This window comes from Bubalus bubalis, chromosome 18 (assembly GCF_019923935.1).
Source record: "Bubalus bubalis isolate 160015118507 breed Murrah chromosome 18, NDDB_SH_1, whole genome shotgun sequence".
Lineage (NCBI taxonomy): Eukaryota > Metazoa > Chordata > Mammalia > Artiodactyla > Bovidae > Bubalus > Bubalus bubalis.
In genome coordinates, this window is record NC_059174.1 from 10,772,032 (window position 1) to 10,796,515 (window position 24,484).

The 24,484-nt window shown below is 52.6% G+C and overlaps 2 protein-coding genes across 3 annotated transcripts in view; one reads left to right on the forward strand and one right to left on the reverse strand.

Moving 5' to 3' along the window:
- Nucleotides 1–867: 867 nt before the first annotated feature.
- ZDHHC7 (zinc finger DHHC-type palmitoyltransferase 7) lies at nt 868–19,564 on the reverse strand. 2 transcript variants are annotated; one of them, XM_025268484.3, is made up of 8 exons: nt 19,353–19,564; nt 9,414–9,499; nt 7,155–7,476; nt 5,123–5,247; nt 4,531–4,627; nt 4,022–4,103; nt 3,325–3,455; nt 868–2,715 (listed from the first exon to the last, which is right to left on the reverse strand). In XM_025268484.3, exons 3-8 carry the CDS (start codon nt 7,467–7,469, stop codon nt 2,539–2,541), a joined length of 927 nt encoding a protein of 308 aa, XP_025124269.1. In that variant the 5' UTR covers nt 7,470–7,476; nt 9,414–9,499; nt 19,353–19,564; the 3' UTR covers nt 868–2,538. The 2 variants fall into 2 exon arrangements, with proteins under 2 accessions (XP_025124269.1, XP_044788166.1); XM_044932231.2 differs by lacking the exon at nt 19,353–19,564 and adding an exon at nt 19,130–19,274.
- Nucleotides 19,565–19,718: 154 nt separating this feature from the next.
- Nucleotides 19,719–24,484, forward strand: part of KIAA0513 (KIAA0513 ortholog) — a 60,547-nt gene continuing 55,781 nt past the window's right edge. Inside the window, exon 1 of the mRNA XM_044932230.2 lies at nt 19,719–19,920. The gene's annotated coding sequence lies outside the window, so the exon portion shown is untranslated. The remainder of the gene's footprint in view (nt 19,921–24,484) is intronic.

Below are 24,484 nucleotides of genomic sequence, written 5' to 3' on the forward strand. Positions count from 1 at the left end.
GGTGGGGGAAGTAGCAGAGCTGTTCCGAGATGGCAGACCCGCAAGGGCCACCTGCCCTGTGCGGCCTCACCAGAGCCCACACAGCCAGGCACCAGCTCTAAAGGGGCCCCTCATCTCCTTTCCTGACTTGTTCCACACAGCATCCTCAAGGGTGATAGAACGAGGAGATGCAACGGAAGAAGCAAAATTAAACCCAGATGCTTCATTTGATTTCAACATTGCTTCTTCAGCGATTTGAGGTCTCAAGTTGCCCCCACAAATTACTCAAAACAAAGTATGTGCCGCTGACACTTGGCTCTGCGTCCCCCAGAGCGGTGATGACCCGAGTGATGACTGGCCACGCGTCCCCGAACACCGTGGCGCCCACCTCAGCTGGCGTCTTCCAGTGGCTGCTGTTTCTTCGTGCCTTAGTCTCAGTAGGTTTCTGATCCTGGGAATCTTACCCCTCTTGCTGGCCATAGTTGCTCACAGTGGTCTCTTGTGGTCTTCCTCTGGCGTCGGTTATAATGTATAGTCTTTCTAGTTTTACCAAATCTGCACAGAGCTATAACTAATGTGGAGACTGGAGTCAGTGATCAAAAGCCTCCCAACAAGTAAAAGTCCAGGAATAGATGGCTTCACTGGTGAATCCCAGCAAGCACTTAAGGGATTTTTAAAACTGTTTTTATTTCCAAGTACACTAAAAAATTAAGGAAGCTCTAGGGCAAAGCTAAGTGAGACGAGGTGCATCGACTGAGAGTAAAATGAAAAATGTGGAAACGGCAACCTGTGTGAGCGTGACCTCGGTGCTGAGTCACGTGTCTCAGGCGCTGAAGCTGAACATGGAAACATACCTACAGCCCACCAAGAACCGGCCACTGGACAGACTGCTGGACAACGTCAGTTGGTGACTTTATTTCTTACAAAAGTTACATTGAAAGAAGAGGTTGAAAAGTCAAGTATACTTGATTTGCACATATTTGCCAAGTCTCACAGGATTCAACCACTTCGATAATTTTTATTGATAACCAGGATATACATATTAAAAGCCTCACACTGAAGCTCAGTACACACATCCAACCCCAATGACAGATGTGCAAATGAGTGTGCAGAACAATCCCGGGAACTCCTGTCTCCTGTTTGTCCTCGGCTGTGACTCAGCCCCCCCGACTCCCCTTTTCTGCAGTGACCGAGCCACCTCGCCTCCACCCTGCAGCCCGTGCCCCTCGGCTACGTCTGTTGTCAGGGTAGGCCCTCTGTGGTTCTGCGCCAGCCCTGATCAGGATAGAGGATGGGTTAATTCAAACAAAAGCAAAATGGCTCATGGGTGAGCAGAGAGGCGTGGAGACCAGGCGGGAGACGCCCACTCTTCTCAGCGTGGAAGGGGGCTCAGGACCCCAGACTGTGTCAGAGATGGTGGAATCCCATTAAACATGGACAGACCAGGCAAGTTTAAGGCGAATCCCCAGGGCGGGGAGCTGTTTGCTTTCTGGCATAATTTTAAGCTCTGCACCAAGGGTCCTATTTTATCACTTGTGACGTGGGTAGAGAAACAAACAAAATGATACCCAAAAAAGGTACGAATTTAAAAAATCAAACCAGTTGTTGCCATCTTGAATACTGTCTGCAGGCCAGGTCCACAGGGCTCCTGCCTCCAGGTCCCCTTCCCTTTTCAGGGCCTTACCCACCTCCCGCAGGGTCAGCTGCGCAAGCCTGGGGCCACAGAGGGGCCGGTACGCGTCGCTGATCCGGCCGGAAGCACACAGTGTGGTTCCAAAGCCCTGTCAACACACTCCAGATTGTTAAAATAAACTGAAAACAGGAAGGAGGGCAACAGAGGACCACACAGGAATGACTGTTCTTTGGATCTCGATACTCTCCAGTATGCAATACATTCATGTAAACCCCACGGGAGGGGACCCCGCACAGCTCGCCCCTCTTCCCTGAAACATTGGTTTCTAAAAAATAGCTTGTTTGCAGCACACCCCCATGATACGTTGCCTGAACAACACGGCCCACTTTAAAACACACGTGCACGCACACACACTGACACGCGAGGACTTGCTCATGGGGTCAGGGCCCACTGGCCCCAGGCCAGGAGCGAGCGTATGGCCCTGCTGCTCCCGTAGCCCCCACGGGCTCCTGCGTCCAGACCCCTCCTGGACCGAGGGGGCCTGAAGAGTCCCAGGGCCACCGACCGTAGCGTTCTGTCCACTGGACTGGCTTTTCTTCATGACTGAGGAAAGCAGCTCGGCACGTAGGATTCCAACAACCCGTGTGACGGCCCACACAGCTTCCTAGAAAATGCTGAGCGTGTGACAGACTCCTGACTGCAGGGAGGGAATGACAGCTGGCTTCTCCATGCGGCCACATCCCTCCATTACTAGACAGTGACGTCACTCGTGGGGAACCTGCCGTCTGTGACCGTGAACGTGTGAAGCCCCGCTCTCTGCAGGCCGCTGGGCCACTCGCCCTCGGGGTCACAGGGGAACTGTTGATACCCTTTCCAACCCCAGATAAAGTAAGTCCGTGGACAAGTTTTGGAGTGACGAGAGGGCCTCACACTGAGAACTCTGGGGCCCCTTTCCTGGGTCTCGTCTGCAGTCGCCTGAACCGGAAGCCGACAAAGGGGTTCATCCAGAGCAGCGAGGGGGGGCCTCCGAAGACGGACTTCATCCCTTCCCACCGCAGCCGCCGCTCCCACGTCGGCTTCTCGCTCTTCAGCCTCTCGATCTCCTGGGAGGAAGAAAAGCAAGTGGGCGGCAGCACTGGGAAAACCCTGGGCAGGTATGAGCAGGAAGGGCAGGTGAGTGGTCGCCACGGGGGAGGCACCACCCGAACCACACGTCCTGGTGCCGGTCCTGCGGGCCCCTGTGCACACGGCCGGGCTGCAGCCACCGGCCAGACCGCGTCAGACACGGCTGGGCAGCAGCCTCCAGGCGGGTGCAAAGCTCAGGCAGCCCCAGGGCCGCGAAGGGGGCCGGTCCTCCAGGCCAGGCACCAATCTTCTTTCTGGGACTTACAAATACGTGTCAAGTGCCTGCTCGAGGCCTTCAGCTGAAAGGCATGAAGGCGATCCAGTCCCTGCAACTCACTCAGCTGCCAAGGGCAGGGTCTCCGAGAAATGGGGCGTTTGCTGGCTCCACCTGCCTGGCTCTGTTGACTTTCAAATCAAAGGGACCTTTGAGCCCCGAGCTGTGCCCGGGGAGAGGGACACAGGCAGTGATGCTGTCACGGTCCACCGGGGCACCCCGCCCCCCTCCCGGGGAACACCAGGCCTTGCGTCCACTGCCCACCCACGCCGGTGCACTGAGGCCAAAAACACCCAGCGGAGGAGGGGCGTACCGTCTCGTCATTGCATATGGAGTGGATCTGGGTGCCGAACATCACCGCGGTGAAAGTGAAAAACAGCAGACCCTCAAGGCACAGGAAGATTAGCAGGATGACAGTGACGGGAGGGGAGAAGTCACTGCACTCTGTGAACGAGAGGGGCGTGTGACGGCACGGCGGAGCACCCCCAGCGTCCCGAGCCTCAGGCACGGGTCCAGCTTGCGAAAGGGCCCCTCTGCACCACTGTCCACAGAAAAGCGAGCTCGTTTCATTCACAGGCGCACCTGCTGTCCACCCGGGGCAGAGGGTGGCCTATCAGGCCAGCAGTCACACCACCACGGCCTGGTCAGCAGATCTGAAATAGCCCGTATTTCCCCAGGTTTCTGTTGAGACTGTATTCGTGTACAGAACTGTGCATTAAAACACAACTAAAGCCAGAAAAGATGGGAGTTGCCTGCGCCTACACTTGTGAGCAGGACGCACACACGAGTCCATGCTGCACGGCTTGTCCTGCCTCATCAGATGGCCCTGAATGTGCCTGTCCAGTGGCCAGAGCACACACCAGGCCTGCGGGGACAATACGAATTTTGACCCAGTCTCAAAGGTCTGCAGGATACAAATGGAACTGAGGATTTCCTCTGAAACCGGAGGCCCCGTCCTCCCTCTCCGCCCACCGCGGCACGAGCAAGAGAAGCCCCCCCCCCAGGCCTACCTGTCCACTGTCCTCGGACGCAGGAGATGAACTGCAGCCCACAGAGGACCAGCGCGTGCACGGATGCCAGAGCGATGTACATCTGCAGGGAGACACTGGTCAGCATGGTGCCAGGACCCGTGCGTCCACTGCTCCGTCTCAGGCGCAGTGAGGGTGTGCGAGGTGGGCAGTAGCAGTAAGGGGGAGCAGGTGACATGCCTCCCTGGGGTCACTCGGGACCAAGGGCCGTAATCTCGCAGACTAATCGACTACAGGGAAACACGTTTTAGTGACAACGGTGGGTCAAGGTATCCAGGAGAGAGTTAAATCAGCGAGCGCTTGCAGCAACGGGCAACCCACACTCATCTGCGGGGTGCCTCCCCACCAGCGACAACACAGTGGTAATCTGAACCCCAGAGAAGAGACTGCAGGTCTGATGCCAGAATAAACGCACCCTCGCCCCAGGTAAGACAGCATATAAAGAATGAAGACTCAACACAAGTCGCTACAGGAGTAGTGTCTTTACTCACAGTGAAGAGCACAAAAAATCTCTGATTCTTTTCTCCGACACAGTTGTTCACCCACGGGCAGTGATGGTCCATTTTCCGAATACATCTTTTGCAAATGCTGAAAAGCAGAAGTTAGCTTTTCACTATTCTGTGCTCTGAGGAAACCCCACCCATTGAAAACAGCTCTGCTAAGAGGCCACCCGGGAGATCCTGCCCCAGGGAAGGTGGGTGCTCAGGATGTCCTTTCGAAGAGGCCCTGGCGGGGGGTTGCTCAGGCTGCCCTAAGGATGGGGGTCCCTCCAGTGGAGGGTATTCAGGCTGCCTGGAAACGGGTTCTCTGCTGTCCGCGGTGGGCGCCCAGGCCCCCCCCCGCCCCGGGCCCGCGGTGCCCGGGCAGAGCCGCCGTGCCTGCAGTGGTGGGCGCCCAGGCCCCCCCCCGCCCCGGGCCCGCGGTGCCCGGGCAGAGCCGCCGTGCCTGCAGTGGTGGGCGCGCTCAGGCCCCCCCCCCCGCCCCGGGCCCGCGGCGCCCGGGCAGAGCCGCCGTGCCTGCAGTGGTGGGCGCCCAGGCCCCCCCCCGCCCCGGGCCCGCGGCGCCCGGGCAGAGCCGCCGTGCCTGCAGTGGTGGGCGCGCTCGGGCTTGATGCAGCAGCACTTGGGGCACTTGTAGATCACCTCTCCGGGCTTCAGCTGCAGGCTCTCCATGTACTCTTTAGTAGCGTTTCCTTTGGGTACTGCCCCCTAAGGTTTAATAACAACGTATTTTAGCTGGGAGGAAGGAAGTTTTAGAAAGAAAAAAACCCCAGTAAATTTAGGAATTAGACTTCGGTGTTATTTATAATGCTGTCCTTGCCACTTGTATCACTGTGAAAAACAGCTATTACTCACATAACATAGGACCAGAAGTTTTGTTTTCATGAAAATAAAACAAGCTATAAAATGAACTCAAATAGCACATTATCCTTCATAATTTGGCAAGTCACCTGGACTTTTCCAACTTCATGCAGGACATGCCAGAGGCTGGCTGTGTTTGCTCAGCCACTCCCCCTCCACCCTGGGCAGGCTCTGCCCACACTCCTAGGCAGGGTGTCCCTGATAAGCACCCACAGGTTTCCTATCAGCTGCACAGGGGGTGGCTGAACAAAACAGTCTGAAAAAGGACTTTATCTCGTGTTTTAAAGTTACATAATGAATGCTTCCCTGCAGACCTATCACAGACGAGCCTGGGGAGTGTGGCCCTGGGCCCCTGGCCCCCAGGTGTCCGGCCCCAGGGGTGGGAGTGGCAGCGGGGCTCTCACAGGGTGTCCACGCGAGCCCCCAGCACGGGGAGCTGCAGAGGGCCTGTGTGTTGGGTGGCCATGGGCCACAGGCTGCAGGGCGGAGGGTTTGCTCTCTGGGCAGTGGACACAGGCAGAGAAGATCATGTCTGGGAGATCATTCTGGACGCCATGGCTGTGTGGACTGGGAACAAGCTTGGGTCTTGTTTCTGTGCCCCATGGGGCTTGTCCTTCACACAGAAATACGTTTCTGGAGAAGCAGCCCCACTAGGGAGGGGAGAGCAGGCGTGTGGGGACAGGAAGGGCGGCGGAGACGGCAGGGCACCGCTGTCAGCAGGAGTAAAGACAGTCAGAGAAAGCCGCCGGGACGCAGGGGCCGAGCCCAGCTCTGCGCAGCTGGGCCGACACCACATCTGCAAAGCCCAGCACGCACATGTGAAGACCGAGGGCCACTGGGCTCCAAGGCGCCCAGGAGCCAGGCAGGCCACCCTATCGCTGGAAGTGATGGGGGAGGGTCCCAGGTCCCGTAAGAAGAAAGGGACCAGGTTTAGGAGCGCCGCACCTTAGTTCTCACGGACACGCACTCACTGCCCCACAGTAAGCGTGCGACCCCCACCCCCCACCCACTTAAGAGCACTCCTACGTGCTCAGAGGACAGATGTGCAACCCGAGGGGGGGATGCATCAGGTGACACATGGTGACCAGACGGCGAGGAAATGAACGCATTTTCTGGTCCTTTTTGTGGCTCAGAGCCCTGGGCAGCTGCCTTGGTCCCCCTTGGGGCTGCCCGATGACTCCCCCAGGTCCCTGCAACTGGTGACCTACGCTTGATTCTGTTGCCAGAGACATGTCTCCCAGGCCCAGCGTGAAGCAGAAGGGCCAGCCTGGGTCCCCTAGGCCTGGGTCTTGCCAAGACACACAGCAGGAGTGCCTGCTTCCTCCGCGCCGGTTGGGCCCCTCGTCACCCCACCAAAGAAACCTCCTGGATACCTGAGGCACGTTCCTCAAGCTCACGTTCGCATTCCAGCCATTTTCAGGGCATGTTTTTTTGTCGCTATCTCCCCAGAACCGTGGCCCCAGCCCTGCGTCCTACCCCAGTGCAGCCTGGGCGCTCTCCGGGGCACAGTCCTCCTGACAGCTTCCCTGCAGCCTCTCCTGGCGCCCGACCTCTAACCTGTGCTCCCTGAATAGACCCCGACAGCACTTCCATCTGGGTGCTGTGTGTGCTCCAGGGACGCTACAGACCAGACCGCTGGCCTGTGCCCAGGAACTTGAACCCCAAGGCCACGGAGTGCGAGGCCCTCCAGCCACAGCTGCTGGTGTCTCCCCAGCCCGGACTGGCAGGAAAGCCCTGCGAGGGCGGGCACTCACGGGGTCAGTGAGCATGGTCCGCAGGTGAGACGACAGGGCGAGCACCGCCAGGCAGTTGAAGACCACCCCGTTGACCACGGAGTACCAGAAGTCCTTGGAGGGCAGCAGCATGACGAACGTGACCACGAAGTCTGCGTACACAACCAGTAGCCAGGTCAGCACGGCGCAGATCATGCCACAGCCGTCGCGGATGAACCACACCCTGGCGGCCGCGCCGGCCTCGGCGGGAGAGGAGGCCACGGAGTCGTGGCTGTCATTCTCGGTCAGCAGAGGCTGGTGCTCGACGTCCCGCAGCCGGTGTCCCGAGGATGGCATGGTTTCCCTGCGGGAAGGGGCGAGGGGACACACGGTGACCGAGGCTGCCCAGCCACGCCTCAGCGGGACGACGCAGGGCGGGGCCAGGCCCCGAGCCCGAGGGGACGAGGCCTGGGCCGCCCCGCTGCCCGCGCGGGTCAGCGGCGGAGAGGCTGGCGGACAGGCGACTCCTGCTGCTGGCGTCCACGCTGGCCCCCGACGCGGCTCAGGGCTCTCGCTGATGGTTCTCCATCTCGCTCTGCATGTGCTCTCCCCTCCCCCGCATTCTAACTCTTTGACGACGGGTGAGCATGTTTCCGAGGCAGGCTCCCATTTTAATCTCCATCTTTCCTTTATGCTGTTCCTAGAATGCCCTTCCTCTCTCATTCTTTCGACCGTTTCCCTCACTCACTGGTCTGTTCTTTTGACAACCCTCCCCCGTTAACTGGGAAATTCCCTGAGAGGTGAGAACATGTAGGGTCAGAGACTAAAGACAAACTTGCACTTTTCCTCTTAAGCATTCTGCTGCTGCTTTACCCCATAACCTCCTCTCATCTCACTTACAACCAGATGCAACAGCATGAAGCTGGTCCCTCTCTCAGATCTGCTGAGTGGCCTGGTGATCTCCACACAGCTTCCTAGTGGGCCATTCCAGTCCACCAAGGCTGAGAAAGCCCTCTGGCCAGACTCCCTCTGCTGCATGGCTGCTCCTCAGGCAGGACGCAGGCTGTGAGAAGTAGCACCTGGGTGCTGGGCAGGGCGCAGGGCCGTGCGTCCAGAGATGGAGGAGCCTTTTGTCAGAGCCCGGTGGTCTGGTCCAGAAATAGGGGCACAGATGGCAGCTCTGACTTTGAGGAAGAGCGTGCACACAACCCAGGGGAGCTGGAGGCGTGGGCTGGGATCGTCACAGAAGCACGTTAGGGTCCTGCTGTGCGCCTCAGAGCCAGGTGTGTAAAACCCACCCATCAGATAGTCTGATAGCCCACAGTTACTTCAAGATTTTCAAGAAAGCAGTCCACGAACGTGGGGGGCTGGGCTGCACACACTGGGCTCTCTGTGACCAAGCGCAGGCGACTTCTGCTGAGTCACAGCACCTACGCCGCATCAGTGCAGGAAAGGAGGGGAGGAAGTGAAGAAACTGCTCCCTCACGCTCACTCAGCTACAGGCTCTGGGAACGTGAGAGCAAACGGCGCAGCAACTGGCGCCGCGACCCCAGGGCGAGGGCGCGGCCTCACTCTACACCGTCTTCCGCGGGATGCTCTGTATTCAGGTTGCCTGAGAGAGACCCGAAAGCAGTGTGCTGACCGACAGTCAAGCAGATGTCACATCGTCGGTTTTCTACTTCCATGGCTAGTTTAATGGGATTTTGTTTACACCCCTGAACCTGTTTCTCCTCGTGTTAAATTGAGCCTCGCTTCCCAGAACACCAGGAGCAACACTGCAGATCTCCGTTGTTTAAGGGACAGCCATCCAAGCAAAACCTTTCCAGTCATGTAGACAGGAGACCTACCCTCGTCTTGTGCTGCTAAGTCACTTCAGTCGTGTCCGACTCTGTGCGACCCCATAGACGGCAGCCCACCAGGCTCCCCCGTCCCTGGGATTCTCCAGGCAAGAACACTGGAGTGGGTTGCCATTTCCTTCTCCAATGCATGGAAGTGAAAAGTGAAAGTGAAGTCGCTCAGTTGTGTCCGACTCTTCGAGACCCTAAGGACTGCAGCCTACCAGGCTCCTCCGTCCATGGGATTTGCCAGGCAAGAGTACCGGAGTGGGGTGCCGTTGCCTTCTCCCCCTCGTCTTGTAACTCCTGCTAATAATCGGGATCTTGCTCCGGGACACACTCCCCTCTTAAGAGTAGGTGGTCATCAAACCACTGACAGGAGGTGACCATTAACCATCAACAGGGTACAAGTTAGTGTGAGCAATTAGAAAGGAAACAGTGATTATATACCTAAGGAGACACTTACCTCACAAATTATTACTAGACATTACTTGAACATCTTGTGCCTTTTCTTCAGGATCTTAAGGTGCATACTGTCCTATGTGACAGGATCTGAAAGATACAATCTAATTAGAAAAGTTGCTTGTTCTGGCATTCAGAACTATCTTTAACTATGAAATCATGACTCCTGTAGGTTTTCATTACTAGTAAATTGACAGAATCCTGAAAATTATAAACCTGTCCATTTTACCCCCCTGTTACTTTAGCCCCGGTTTTAAATAAAACCTGTAAGCCAAAATCCCTTGAGAAAGAGCCCTGGGGATAATCCAGACCAAAGCTAGTCAACCTGCATTTCAACAGGTAACCGTTTTACCAGGCACAGCCAAGGAACTGCAGCGAAGACTGGAGTGAGAAGTGAGGGGTGCACTAGGGCCCCCGGGGGAGGGGACACAGTATGCGAGGGGTAGGTGGGGCGGGAGGAGCATCCTGGGGGCGTCTCCCACTGGGCAGCGGCAGGTGGGCGAGGAGACACAACCTTCTGGGAAGCGCTCGTCTGGCGCGAGAAGAAAAGCCGGCTGACAGCACGAGGTAGGGGCGTTCCCCCAGAGAGGCCAGACTGCTGCCAGGCTTCCCCAGGAGCAGGGCCGCCAGAGGACGGCTGACCACGGGCATGGCCCCCGCCACGCGCCTGGCAGGTCTCGGGCTTAAATGTGAGCGAACAGCCGACAGTCAGATACTTTGGAGGAAGCCCCAACCAGGTCTCATGAGAGACAGAGCCCCAGAAAGAAACCAGAGGGAAACAGGAGTTGAGAGCAGGTATAATGCACAGGGAAGACAACCAAAGAAATAAGAGACTGCATTTGTGAGACAAAGAGGAACATTCTGAGAACTTCCTACTTACTGAAAAATAAAAATATGATAGAATTTTAAAATCTTAAAAACAGGATTGGAAGAGAGAGTGGGAAGCCTCCCAGAAAGGAGAACTAAACAAAAAAGAGCCAAGGAAAATAGGAGTTTGAGATTAACAGATACATGCTACCGTATAGAAACTAGATAAGCAACAAGGACCTGCTTTATAGCACAGGGAGCTGCATTTGATACCTTCTAAGAATGATAATGGCAAAGAATCTGGAAAAGAATGCATGCACGCGCACGCATACATATATATATAATAATTGACTCACTTTGCTGTACACCTGAAACTGACACAGAACTGTAGATCAACTAAAAAACAAACTGGAAAAAAAAAAGAAAGACCACAGGAGAGAACAGGAATCAGAGGACCAACTTCCAAACAACGGGATGTCTGGCGTAAGCAGCCCCCAACCGAGGGATCCTTCCCCAGCACAGCTCCACCGCTGCACTGGCCCGGCGCCTCAGGGCCGGTCCACTCCGTTTGCATCCAGTGTCCTACCAACGAAACGCCGCTCTGCTGGGCAAACCCTCGGCTGGTGTCTGCTGTCTGAAACCAAGACAACAGAGGTGCCAGAGGGCTGGCGAGGAGGGCGGTGAGGCGACGGGGCACTGGTGGGACTGGGGACCAGGCAGGCTAAGCTCCCCTGGTGGTTTCCACGGGACGGGCTCTGGGCCCCCAGGAACCGGGGGCTGCTCGCCGCTTCCTGGCCGTGTGTGCCCCCTTCTGCTGCGCCGGCTCTGAGGTCAGGCTCCCCTGCTCGCCCTCCACGCTGAGCTGGACAACCTCCTGCCCACGGCCAGCGCTGGCCCGCACACCAAGGTTCTCTGGTGCACCTGTGACTGAGTCCCTTCGGAACTCTTTTAGTAACAAATGCAGCCGTGAACCACAAGCTGCTTAAACTAAAGTAGGTGACTTTCTTTTTGAAAACTGCATTTATGTTATAATTTTAAGTCTTTATTTCTCGCTGGGCTGGGTCTTCATCGCTGTGCAGGCTTTCTCTGGTTGCAGAGAGCAGGGGGTACTCTCCAGTTGGGGTGCATGGGATTCCCATTGCTGCGGCTTCTCTAGTTGCAGGACAAGGGCTCTACTGCATGTGGGCCTCGGCAGTTGTGGCTCCCCAGCTCCAGAGCACAGGCTCAGGAGTGGCGGTGCTCAGGCTTAGCTGCTGCACGGCATGAGGGACCTTCCCAGATCAGGGATCGAACCCATGTCTCCTGCATTGGCAGACGGATTCTTTAACCACTGAGTCACCAGGGAAGTCCAGAGGTGACTTTTAAAATATGGCATTTATGTATAATAACTTTATTCAAATATCTATGCAGTAGCCAGCAACTTTAAATGCTGAATAACATGCTGAACCAGTAATGCCTAATTATGCTTAGTAATATTTTCCACTTTTCATTCACATTCATTCTGAGTATCTTCAAATGAGCTTATGTTAGCACTGTTGTAAGAGAAAACTGACTCTGCAGAACACAGGTCAACGCATCCCAGGCCTCGGGCTTAAGCAGAATCTCTACAATGAGGCCAAATCCCCAGTTACTTTCATAAATTTTAAAAAGTAACCAACACAGCAACCACTTTGGACAGTGGTCTGGCACTTTCTCCGAGTTAAACCAACAACCGCCCTATGACTCGGAAATTCCACTTCTAGGCATTCACCTCAAGGTGAATGGGACCCGGGCTTCCCAGGTGGCTCAGCGGTAAAGAATCTGCCTGCCAATGCAGGAGATGCCGGTTTGATTCCTGGTTCAGGACAATCCCCTGGAGAAGAAAATGGCAACCCACTCCAGTATTCTTGCCTGGGAAATCCCAGAGAGAGAGGAGCCTGGGGGGCCACAGTCCATGGGTTTGCAGAGTCAGACACGACTGAGTGGCTGAGCATACACGCACGAGTGTGAACACAAAACATGTACAGAACTGTTCACAGCTGCTCCGTTCATCACACCCACCAAACCAGAAAACCCAAATCCCTCACCAGGAGATGAACAAACAAACCATGGTTATTCATACAACTCATTCTAGAAAATGGGGGGAGGTTAGATACATGCAACAATGTGGCTAAGTGAAAGAAGCCAGACACAGAAGAATGTATTCAGTAGGAGTCAATCTTCATGGCCCTCTAACCAAGCCAAGCTAATGTACTTTGAAAGAACGCAGAATGGGGCTGGACCACAAGCGGGAAGGACGGAGACCCCAAGGCAGCTTTCTGATTTGACGCAAAGTCCCCTACGTGGACAGGGCAGCAGGCTACACAGACACACGCGGTGTCAGGACAAAACTCAACAAACTGTTAAAGGACAGTTAAGGGGCTTCCCTGGTGGTCCAGTGGCTAGGATGCCACTCCTAAGATAGGGGGCCCGGGTTCAGTCCCTGGTCAGGGAACTAGGTCCTGCATGCCGCAACGAAGACTCAGCACAGCCGAATACATATTTTAAAATAGAAAATTATACACTTAAAATTGTCAGTTTCATTTTACATGAATTATTCCTCAACTAAAAAATGAAGAGACAAATGCCCAGCATAGGTGCGTGTGCAGGTGTGAAGGGTGTGGAAACAGCGCGTTCTAGGCGCTCTCCCTGCAGACACCACCTTCTGAGCCAGGCCCTGTCTCATTTTACCCTGAACAGTATCTGTGGGCAGGTGTCTTATTAATCTCTTCCCCTAATGTTTTCTCATGCCTATAGACAGAAAATGCGTCTCATAAACAAACTGAAAACAAGTAAGCAAAACACATCAGTATTCTTTGGTGATCGGTTGCTACTGCGGTAACAGGAATGTCTACCCTAGAGTCTGGTGTTCATGTTTACATTAACGCGCTGCTTTTACACTCAGCATTGTTCTACTCCTCAGACACCCACTGCTGACCTATAAACAAGAGCAGTAAGCAAATCTCTGCCTCAGGCACAGACGCGGCGCCCTGAGATCTGCAGCATTCAGACATGGGGGCGGGCCCCCAAGCTGCGGACTCCATGCAAGGCCCGCAGGATGCTCGACCACAAACAGGTCCCCGGCCCATGAGGGCTCACACACCAGAGATGGGAACTAGCCTGCTAAGTGGTGTCTCGGTGTTTCCCCCCAGTGACAGGCAGAGGGTGATGACGGAAAGAGCTGACAACAGCTCATCCTGTCCAGAGAACAGAAAGGTGTCCACTAGGAAGGCAACGGTGCAAGAGGCACGGAGGCAGGAAAGGGAACCCATGGGCTGCAGCACCACCGCCCCCCACCGACCCCCAGCATATGGGAGGCAGGGAAGGAGGCTGGGGCTGCCCGTGAAGCACCCAAAGGCCAGGCTAGGGCATCTGGGATTCCACACTTTGTTCTGCTGCAAATGGAGACACGGGCTTTGGTAAACAGATGTTTTAGAGCCATCTCTGACAAAGTATGACTGGATGGAAGGAGGAAGGCAAGCAACCAGGAGGGACTGCCAGGACCCAGAGCAGGGCCAGGAGGGAGCAGATGGGGGCAGGTGCACGATGGCTGGAGCAGTGAGCACACACAGGCCTGGGGGGTGGGCTCGGGAGCCAGGTGGGCCTGAGGCTGGCTCAGCAGGGGCACGTGTGTGTGTGATTTATCCTCTTTCATGATCCGCCCTGGCACATTTTCCATCATTTGGTCTAAAATTCATTCTCTGGATTTCCTGTTATTTTCTCAACTTACTATGATGTAAGAGAAATAATTATGACCAAAAAATAAGCTTCCAGGGAGAATTTTAAGAACTCCAAGGAGGTGCCGTCACTGGGGATAATGGGAATATGTCACACGTAGCCCCGCAAATGGGCTGCTCCGAGGCAGGGGAGGCTTAGGAGAAGGGCAGCACGCCTGCAGCCCGGTGTGAGGGAACCGGCACAGGCCCGGGCGAGGCGGGACACGACAGACACAGGCTGCTGGCGGGAGCTGGTGAGGAGGGAGCGTGCAGATCACCCAGCCCCGTGCGTTCACTGCAACTGCAATCTTGCTCCTAAGTGTTCTTCCCATCCACTTGCAATCATGAAAGATTTAGTTCCGGCTTTCAAACCAGACCAGTAATATATGCCATATGAACCGCTATTTTCTTCTCAAATTACTGAAGCTGAAGAACGGAATATTAACGTTTGAGGGAAAAAAAACAACGGACCGAAGCCAAGTCTCAGAGGTATGCTGCCACATCAGCCATCCTGTGAACAGTAAACTCACACAACCTCTCTCGAAAGGCCTTTTATTCTAAAACAAAAGAGGACAAACTGAGAAACACAGAGGGAGCCAAGGCTCTCAGTGGAGGTGGGGGCGACTCTGGCTCCCTCCCTTCCCTGCCAGCCACTCCCAGACTCCCGGCAGGCCCTTCTCCACAGACGCCTCAGCGTTGGGGTGCTCAGGCGGGGTCTTGGGGTTTCCTCATTGGCTGTGTGCTCTCCAGATGATCTCCAAGAGCTCAGTTCCGTGAAGTTAGGGAAGACGCATGTGGGAAACCCGCAAACGAAGAATGTGCTGTTGAGTGTCTCTGACTGGTTACTCAACAAGACCACAGTCAGGTCAAAGCAGAAACCCCTCCACCCACCAGACTGTTGGGATCCCACCTTGTCATCTTGATAAACAGCACCTGCCCCACCATCTAGTTGCCAAAGTCAAAAATCAGGACACACCCTTCACTTCACTTTCCTCCCCCAGCTCCCCACACTTCACCCATGAGCAGGTCCTGTGGGCTTGACTTTCAAAACTTGCCTAGATGTGAGCCACCCTCCACCAGCCTGCCTAGCTCGATCAAGGCTCAGGAGCCCTCACCTGGGCTGCATGATCCAGCACTGTTATATACTCGTGGCCTCTGTGCACCCCCCAACCTACTCCCTGGCCCCTAACCCATTCCCCAATCAGCATCTGGAGCCAGTTTTAACAGAGAGAAGTCAGACCCTGCCACTCCTGGGTCTATCAAAACCAGCCAGCAGCTGCCTCTACAGTTAGAACAAACCCCCAGGCCTCCCGTGTGGCTGCACAGCCTTACCGCCCGGGGCCTGCGGGGCCTGCGGACCTCACCTCTCACCTCCCTCCCACCCCGGCTGTCTTGTTCAGCTGTCATCACCTCAATGGAATGTTCTACTCATACCCCCGGCACACCCTGAACTCTGCAAATACCCGTTGAGTGAGATGAGAAAGCAAAAATGAAGCCCACAGAAACATGAAAGGAATAGGGAAAAGGGTCAAAAGTGGGAGCCTGGGGTGGGGTCAGATGGTGGGGGGGGGTGCGGGTAATGTGGACAGCTTAGAAAGTGGGGGGGCGGGCAGAGGGAGAGACCCCCGGTAACAGGGTTTATTCTGGGTGTGTCACCAGGAGTGCATAGGCTGCACGAAGCAGCCTCGAAGCCACATGGACAAAAGACCAAAGCTCCCACCTTTATCCCGTACCACAGCCACAGCCTGTCAGTCAAGTGGGGGTCTGTTTAAGAAAAAAAAAACTTCAGAGTTTTGACTCCAAAGCCCATGTTCTTCCATTAAAACACACAGCCTCCCAGAGCACTTGGTTTTAGAAAATACCTTCTGTAACAGAGTGAGTTTTGGAAATACAGAACGCTAAGAATTAAAAGCATTTCAACCAAGATAACGCTGTAAAAGCCTGTCTCAAGAGAAGCTGGAAGCCTCTCTATCCTGACTGCTCCTGCTAATTACCGGGGCTGCACACGCCCTGTGCCCTCTCCCACAATGACCTAAAGCGCTGGCCTAACAGAGCGGGCCTCTCCTCCCATTAACTGATAATGCTCCCTGCACACCCAGGGTTTACTATGCACCTTCCCCTCGAGACCCAAGTCCTCCTCCCCGTCACTCCTCCTAGGAGCTGCTGACACTTCCGTTACCACTCGGCCCTTTCCCTGCCCACCTTCCCACAACCCAAGCTTAGGCTCCCTCACCTTTGGCTGTCCCTCTGCAGAATCCTAACCGACACAGGGGCCAAACCTTGGGGCCATGGCATTCAGGGCTGCACTGACTCGGGCTCCCGGGCCTCTCCCGGCTCTTCGCCCAGCCTTCCCACTGTTTCCCTGCTGTGTCCGTGGACACCCCCCACCCCCAGCCCTGTGCTTCTGCTCCTGCTGTCTCCTCCGTGTAGAAGACTCCCACTCTGCCCAGCAAGATCATTCATTCACCAAACATTTACCAAGCACCCAAGACACAAAACACTGCAGGATAACAAAGTTGTTTTCAAAACTATGAGGTGCTGTACCAATATACGGCATTATGGCTCCATGAGGAGTCTGGATTTTATCAGACAATTAATAAAATTCTACTGGCGCTTTTTCAAGAATGGAATCAAGCAGTAATCGAGACAAGAACATGTCTATAGACAGAGGCAAAGAAGTGGGTGAAAGAGAAAAAAAATCAGAGGCAAGTGACTGATGAAATGCCATCCCAGAACAGGCAGAGCAAAGTACAGACACGTGAAACCGTTCCCTCTCGACTTTGTAGCTGGCCAGCTCTGCAGGTGGCTCTCTGGTTGGGTGCTACAGCTGAAGGGTCACACACAAGTTGTTAACGTGACACTGGCTTTGGGGACAAAAGGGAGCAAGAGTAAGTGTTTGGGAATCTGTGTTTCATGCTCTGCTCTAGTGTTTGATTTTTTTTTTTTTAACAAAACAAGTATGTATTAATTTTATAATTAAACCATTACTTTAGGGAATTCACTGGCAGTTCAGTGGTCAGGACTGTGCTTTCACTGCTTAGAGCATGGGTTCAATTCCTGATTCAGGGAACTACATTCTCACAAGCCTCATGGTGTGGCCAAAAAATTAAATAAAATATTACTTTAAAGAAACATACCCCCCAAAAAGACACTGATGCTGGCAAAGATTGAGGGCGGGAAGAGAAGGGGACGACAGAGGATGAGCTGGTAAGATAGCATCACGGACTCAATGGACATGAGTTTGAGTAGGCTCCAGGAGTTGGTGATGGACAGGGAAGCCCGATGTGCTGCAGTCCATGGGGCTGCAAAGAGTCAGACACGACTGAGCGACTGAACTGACTGACCCCCAAAAAGCTGCTTCAAGAAAACTATCCTTAGAGCTGTTCAGCATGGTCTGGAGCAGGGAAGGTCTGGAATCGTCAGGAAAACTACTACTCAATTCATCTCAAGCATTAACTTCATATGTGAACTTACTGTTCGGTCCAGTTCCTCAAATTAACAAAGACGATATTACTATGTCACCAAAGGGTCCAAGCCTGCAGGGAACAGTTTCAGTAAAAGTGGAAAGACACATCCAGACGTTTGACTGGCTCAAGACAGTTCTTATAGAGAGTTCCTTTCAGTACTTTCTCTCTCACTGAGGTCATTCTAGTCATGCCAGTATTTCCCAATTTATTCACTGTAATCAAGGCAGGCTCTGAGTCACTGGTTTAAAAAAAAAACAAAACAAAAATTTCTGTATACATGTCTACTCACTTGACTTTGACATGAGATGTGTGCACAGAGTTCCAGCTGTTGTTTTATGAATTCTTTAGCAAATTACCTTCATTTAGTCTCATTCTCCTCCACCTCACAACTCAAAAGTCAACCTACCAGCTTCACTCGGGAAAGTACACAATCCAAATAGTGACCATCACTCCGACCCTTACATTTTACCAGAATGTTCAAGAGATGTGATTTAACATGTGTGTTCCATCCCATTTTTCAAATACCCCCACAGACTTTCTCTTTAATCAAGTATCCCAACTTCTGCTAAGTCACTTCAGTCATGTCCAACTCTGTGCAACCCCATAGACGGGAGCCCACCAGGCTCCCCTGTCCCTGGGATTCTCCAGGCAAGAACACTGGAGTGGGTGGCCATTTCCTTCTCCAATGCAGGAAAGTGAAAAGTCAAAGTGAAGTCGCTCAGTCATGTCCGACCCTCAGCGACCCCATGGACTGCAGCCTTCCAGGCTCCTCCATCCATGGGATTTTCCAGGCAAGAGTACTGGAGTGGGGTGCCATTGCCTTCTCCGATCCCAACTTACTAACAAGCAAATTTAACAAGGTGACTTTTAAAAGTTGCCTTCAGTTTCGTAAAAGTTGTAAGACAGTATCAAAAAACTAGGTCTGATTTTGAAAAAAATTATAAAAGTATCAGAAGATTCAATTCACCGTCTTTTGAGGTGAATAGTCTAAGAAGGAATATATGTTGACCGAGATTTCTAGACCCTCGAGCAAGGGGCCTGAGACTGGCGGACCGGGTTATAGCTTTCTAGACCAAGATTTGAGACAGTAGCAGTAAAATAGATAAATCTATGTGCATTAAGTACAAATGCTAAGCAGACTGCAAATGTTAAACACTGTAGCATTGATTGGACTGCACTTTACAGGACCTGGTCAGCCAAAGAAGCTACAGAGCAGCTATATGGACAGTTTTTACACTCACAAAACCAGTTACCCACAAGCCAATAAAGTGTCTCCATCCAACAGCGAAGACAGACTTAGTTCCAGCAGCAATGACTCCTCAGGAGAGATGATTCTGGCTGCAGCAAGATTCAACATTGCCCTGAAGGCTGACCTGACTGTCCCAGGTGGCCTGGTAGGTAACCCCCGAAAAGATCCTGGGCAGAGAAAGAGAAGAGGAGGGAGCTGGGCAAAGAACAAGAAAAGCTAAAAACGTATAAAGGAGTGAAGAACCGGCGCATTTGAGAAGCCATAGGCGATGTTTAAGAAAGCCCATTGTAATGCTTGCCTATAAACTACTCTTTACAGCTTACAAAGGGTTTATAGCTACTATGTCTTCAGGCCCTAACAACAACCCCCTTATTAGCTATCAAGAGGAGGGAACTGTGCCTGGGAGAGCTGAGTGTCACGCCCAAGGTCAGGCAACAAGCTGGGGCTGCAATTCGGGCCCTACCCCGAGAGGTGCACCAAGGAGTGACAAGGAGACACCTGGCAGATGAAGGAGTCAAGCGCCGGCACAGAGGTGCCCCCGAGAGGCACTCGGGAAGGTCGCAGGTGCGGCGCGGCGCGGTGGAGCAGGACTGAGCAACGGGCCCGAGACTGGCGGACGGGGGGCCCCGGAGCGGCCGGGAGAGCCAGGTGCCAGCAGCCCGCCCGACCCGGACCGCCGCGCTCACCCGAGGCCCGGGCGGGGTCGCCCGGCGCTGCGGCTCCTCCCGATCGGCGGCGGCGACGGCGGCGGCGGCGACTGCAGCGGCCGAGGCAGGGACGCATCATGCGGCTGCGCTCATGGCCGGGCCACGGCGGGCCCCGCGGCGCGGCCCGGTCCCGCCGGGCCGGTCGGAGGGGGTCAGCCGCCCAGGGGCACACGAGACCCGGAGGCCGGCCCGGGAAGCGCGGAGGCTCGGCTCCCGGAAGTGAACCGCGCGGGGTTGGCGGCGCCGCGCTTGCGCAGATCCGGCCGCGCCGCGGCGGGGGCGGGGGCGGGGTTTCTGTGACTCTGGGACCGCGGGTCCTAAAAACTGGCTGTTCCCAGGGAAACGTAGCCCTCCTTAGTCTCAAGGTCCGCTTTCTAAAATAAAGCGATCCGTGCAAGCTGAGGTCTGGGGAAGAGAAAGGATGGGGGTTACGGGCTGCCACAGGCTTTCGGACCCGCCTGTCCAGGGGCCCGCGGCGGCGCGGGTGAAGCCAGCGAGAGGTGCGAGCTGTGCGTGCGGCGCGCGGGGATGAGAAATCCGATCACGGGTTAGTGGAGAAGCGCCAGGGGGACGCCTGGGCCGGAAAGCGCGTTGGGGGAAGGGGAAGCGCCGCTGTATGCGTGATTCCTGATTAACGGCCCCTAGGGGGCGTGGACACCACAGCGTCCCAGCGACCCCTTCCTGACGCTGAGTCCTAAGTTTGTCGAAGGTAGAAACGTGGTTAGCTTTGTTTGTGTGTGTGGTGGTTGGCGGGGGTGGGGGGGCGGGGGCGGCGCGGGGGACGGGTATTTCCTATACTGGGAACAATTTCCTCAGGGCTGGGGAGTAGGCGCTCAGTTAGTGTTTGTTGTTAAATTCTTTAAGTACCCACTAACTTGTAAGATTGATAAAAACTAATTGAGGATGAAGGATAGAAATCTCACTGTCTGCAAGCCACCTTCTCACAGTTGACCATTCTTGCTCCCAGATATGCTTATATAGCTAAGCTTTTGGAAGTAAAAGGTGCATTAGTCATTGAATTCCAGCTTTTAAAAGTTTAAGATTTTTGTTACTGTGCCTGTGCATTTAATATGGTGCTATACATTCCTTGTGGCTCAGCTGGTAAAGAATCCGCCTGCAATGCAGGAGATCTGGGTTCGATCCCTGGGTTGGGAAGATCCCCTGGAGAAGGGAAGAGCTACCCACTCCAGTATTCCGGCCTGGAGAATTCCATGGACTGTATAGTCCATGGGGTCGCAAAGAGTCGGACACGACTAAGCGACTTTCACTTTCATACATTCAGTCAATCCTCATTGAGTCTCCTGTGCTTCTTCACTTAGTTGTATCCGACTCTGTGACCCTTGGGACTGTCAACCCTCTGTCAATGGGGTTTTTCAGGCAAGGATACTGGAGTGGGTTGCCATTTCCTCCTCCAGGGATCTTTCTGACCCAGGGATTGAACCGGAGTCTTTTGTATTGCAGGCAGATTCTTTACCGATGAGATATCAGGGAAGCCCTCCTAATCTCCTGGCTTATTTATTTCCACAAGGAAGAAAAGAGAGGTAGGCTTCCAATCTGTGCGCAATTCCTTTTGTATTGGCTGAAAGAAAGGATGATTGTCTTTGGATAACGTCGAGACTGCAAGTGGCTGCTATGCTTAAGATACACTTGCTATGAACAACGTTAAAAGATATCTTCTTTTATATTAAAGAAATTAAAAGACGCTTACTCCTTGGAAGGAAAGTTATGACCAACCTAGATAGCATGTTCAAAAGCAGAGACATTACTTTGCCAACAAAGGTTCGTCTAGTCAAGGCTATGGTTTTTCCTGTGGTCATGTATGGATGTGAGAGTTGGACTGTGAAGAAGGCTGAGCGCCGAAGAATTGATGCTTTTGAACTGTGGTGTTGGAGAAGACTCTTGAGAGTCCCTTAACTGCAAGGAGATCCAACCAGTCCATTCTGAAGGAGATCAGCCCTGGGATTTCTTTGGAAGGAATGATGCTAAAGCTGAAACTCCAGTACTTTGGCCACCTCATGCGAAGAGTTGACTCATTGGAAAAGACTGATGCTGGGAGGGATTGGGGGCAGGAGAAGGGGACGACAGAGGATGAGATGGCTGGATGGCTTCACTGACTCGATGGACATGAGTCTGAGTGAACTCCGGGAGTTGGTGATGGACAGGGAGGCCTGGCGTGCTGTGATTCATGGGGTCGCAAAGAGTCGGACACGACTGAGCGACTGATCTGATCTGATCTGATGGTTGATTTACAATATAGTTTCAGGTATACAGCCCAGTGATTGAATTATACATATATGTGTATATGTTCTTTTTCAGACTCTTTCACCTTATAGGTTATTATAAAATATTGAGTATAGTTCCTTGTCCTATACAGTATGTCCTTGTTGGTTATTTGTTTTATATATAGCAGTGTGTATATGTTAATCCCAACCTAATTTATCCTTCCCCACAAAAGTATCTTTAAAAAAAAGTTAATAAACACAACAAAACAGATCTGAGAAATTTTAAAAGTTAAATCATGACTCTCATACAAATATGTCAAAGATTTATGTCTCATACACATGTCAAAGATTTAACTCACTAATTTATGAGGAGAAAAGTAGGTAAGATGAATGATACAAGTGGTTCAAAGATGAATCCAAAAGACAGGTACCTGTAGGCAGTCAGGAATGCTGCCAGTGGTTAAGACTCTACATCCCAATGCAGGGGGCACGAGTTCGGTCCCTGGTTGGGGAACTAAGATCCCACATCCCAGTGTGGCCAAAAAATTAAAATAAAAAAGAATTTGCTTAATTGAACAAATCAAAACTGGCTTCTACAGTAGGGAAGTCAGTTGATCTTCTGCCAGACAAGGTTCATTTAAATGTCAGATATCGGTGGGCAGGAATTGTTACCAAGCAGGTCAGCTGGACTTGCATGGAGACCTCTTGTCTTTCCTGAAACTGGTGCTGAGAGTGGAATCACACAAGCTATATTCAATAGCCAAAGAATGGAAAGGGGGAACCTAGTTTGCAAATCAGCTCTCAACCCAATTCTGGTGGAGCCACCAAATATACTAGAAGGTCAAGGTTAAAAGGAAGGAATTGGCAGGAGGGGAAAGAATATTCACGACTTACTGGAGAACTGGGGCGCGGTTTGGACCCGGAACTGTTGCGCCCCTCCTTTGCAGTGCTTGTATGGACTTTTGCAGTTGCTGTCCTGGCAGTTGTCAGCCATCCTGTGCTGATGAGTGTGTCATTTAGCGTGTGCTAATATATTACAGTGAGCTGATAAAGGTCCACTGGAAGCCACATCTTCCCCAGTCTTTGGCCTAATTTGTTCTAATCAGTTCTTGTTACTTTTTCTCTTTGCATCTTCCTCCTGAAACTTGCATGCTTGTGGGTGCTCATTCGCTCAGTCATGTCCAACTCTTTGCAACCCCATGGACTGTAACCCACCAGACTCCTCTGTCCACGGGATTTCCTTAGATAAGAATAATTGGTTTTGGAGTTCTGTGGTGGTCCCAGTGGTTAGGGCTCTGAGCTTTCACTGTAGGAGGCACAGATTTGATCCCTAGTCGGGCACTGAGATCCTGTATGCTACATGGTACAGCCAAAAATTTAAACTAAGTAAATTAAAAAAAACACACATTTCATTTGAAGGAGGGGCAAGGGTAAGATTCTGGGGCAACAGCCTTGGTAACAGAATCACTGGCCTTGCTGTCTATTCTCCAGAACCTATAGCGCTGGGACACCCCTGTTGGCTCCAGTGGCTGGGAGTGCACACTTCCAGTGCAGGATACCCGGGTTTGATCCCTGGTCAGGGAACTAGATCCCACACACTGCAACTAAAGATCCCAAGTGTAGCCAACTAATACCCAGTACAGCCAAATAAATAAATTTTAAACCTATAGAATGGAACTTTCCTCATGGTCCAGTGGTTAAGAATCCGCCTTCCAGTGCAGGGGACATGGGTTCGATCCTTGGCCTGGGAACTAAGATCCCGTGTGCTGGGAGGCAGTTAAGCCTGCACATGCCACAGCTACTGAGTCCCTTAGGGCTGCAGCTAAGACCTGATGCTGCCAAAAAAAAAAAAAAACCTATGGAGTTAGAAATAGCTTAAAGCAAAGAAAAAGATCCATAGACCCAGATAATCCAAGGGTGTGCAGGGCAACACCTAGTTGCCCGTTGAAGACACACGATGACTTTGTGACCCATTTCAAAGTCTTTCACAAAAAGACTTGTAATTCTCCTCAGCCCCTACACCTGTATGGGCTTGTTTACTGTTACTTGAAAATTGCCCTGTTGCTAAAGGAAGTAGCATGATGAAATCATTCATTAAAATATCTAACAGGATGACAGCAGTTGACAAAAACAATTCAACTCTTATCAAGGATTTTCATCTTTCTCAGCAGACTTGATATGTGGTCTTCTGCAAGTCATTTCCCTTCTCTAAGCCTTGGCTTTTTTTTACTCTCTAAAAAAATACAAGATTAGACTTGATTTCCAAGGTTTCTTCCTATTTTGAGACTGTGGTTCAACACACTTTTTTTGGGTCTCTCTTTTATTTCATAAGGCCCACGGAACCAAACACCTACCCTTGGACGTCCTCACAGGCATGAGGACATCTCAGCTCCAGGATCAGTTCTGTGTATCCATCAGGAGCTAGTGTGCAGCTAACCACTCATCCCACGAAATAGTTCTTTTAAAGTGGAGCCTCCGTTCAACCACATGAAAAGATGCTCAGCCTCATTCAAAGTAAAAGGAATGAATCCAGATGTAAGAGTATTAAGAGATCCCATTTTCACCTAGTCAGTTGATGAACGTTCAAGTTTGACGATCCTGAGTGTTGGCAGGAAGACCAGATTGGTGCAATTGTCACTTTATTCAGCTCTTTGCAGAGCAAGATAGAGGTATGAATCGCAAAAATTTAATTGTATTTACCCTTTGACCCAACTTAGCAATTTATCCTCCAGATAGAGTCCCTCATGCACACAAAGATGTTTGCACGTCAGTATTTATAGTAGAATGTCTGTAGAAGCATAAAAATGCATCGCCCTATATGCTGTCGGTATATGAAGTAGAGTATGTTATACATACGAATGGAATACTGTGCAGTGATATCTGAGGTAT

Coding starts and splice junctions, on each gene's coding strand:
- ZDHHC7 (XM_025268484.3), bottom strand. CDS start 7,469: ATGCCATCCTCGGGACACCGGCTGCGGGACGTCGAGCACCAGCCTCTG. Junction 5,248..7,154: donor GGACCATGCTCACTGACCCC/GTGAGTGCCCGC, acceptor ATTAAACCTTAG/GGGGCAGTACCCAAAGGAAA. Junction 4,628..5,122: donor GAGCGCGCCCACCACTGCAG/GCACGGCGGCTC, acceptor TCTGCTTTTCAG/CATTTGCAAAAGATGTATTC.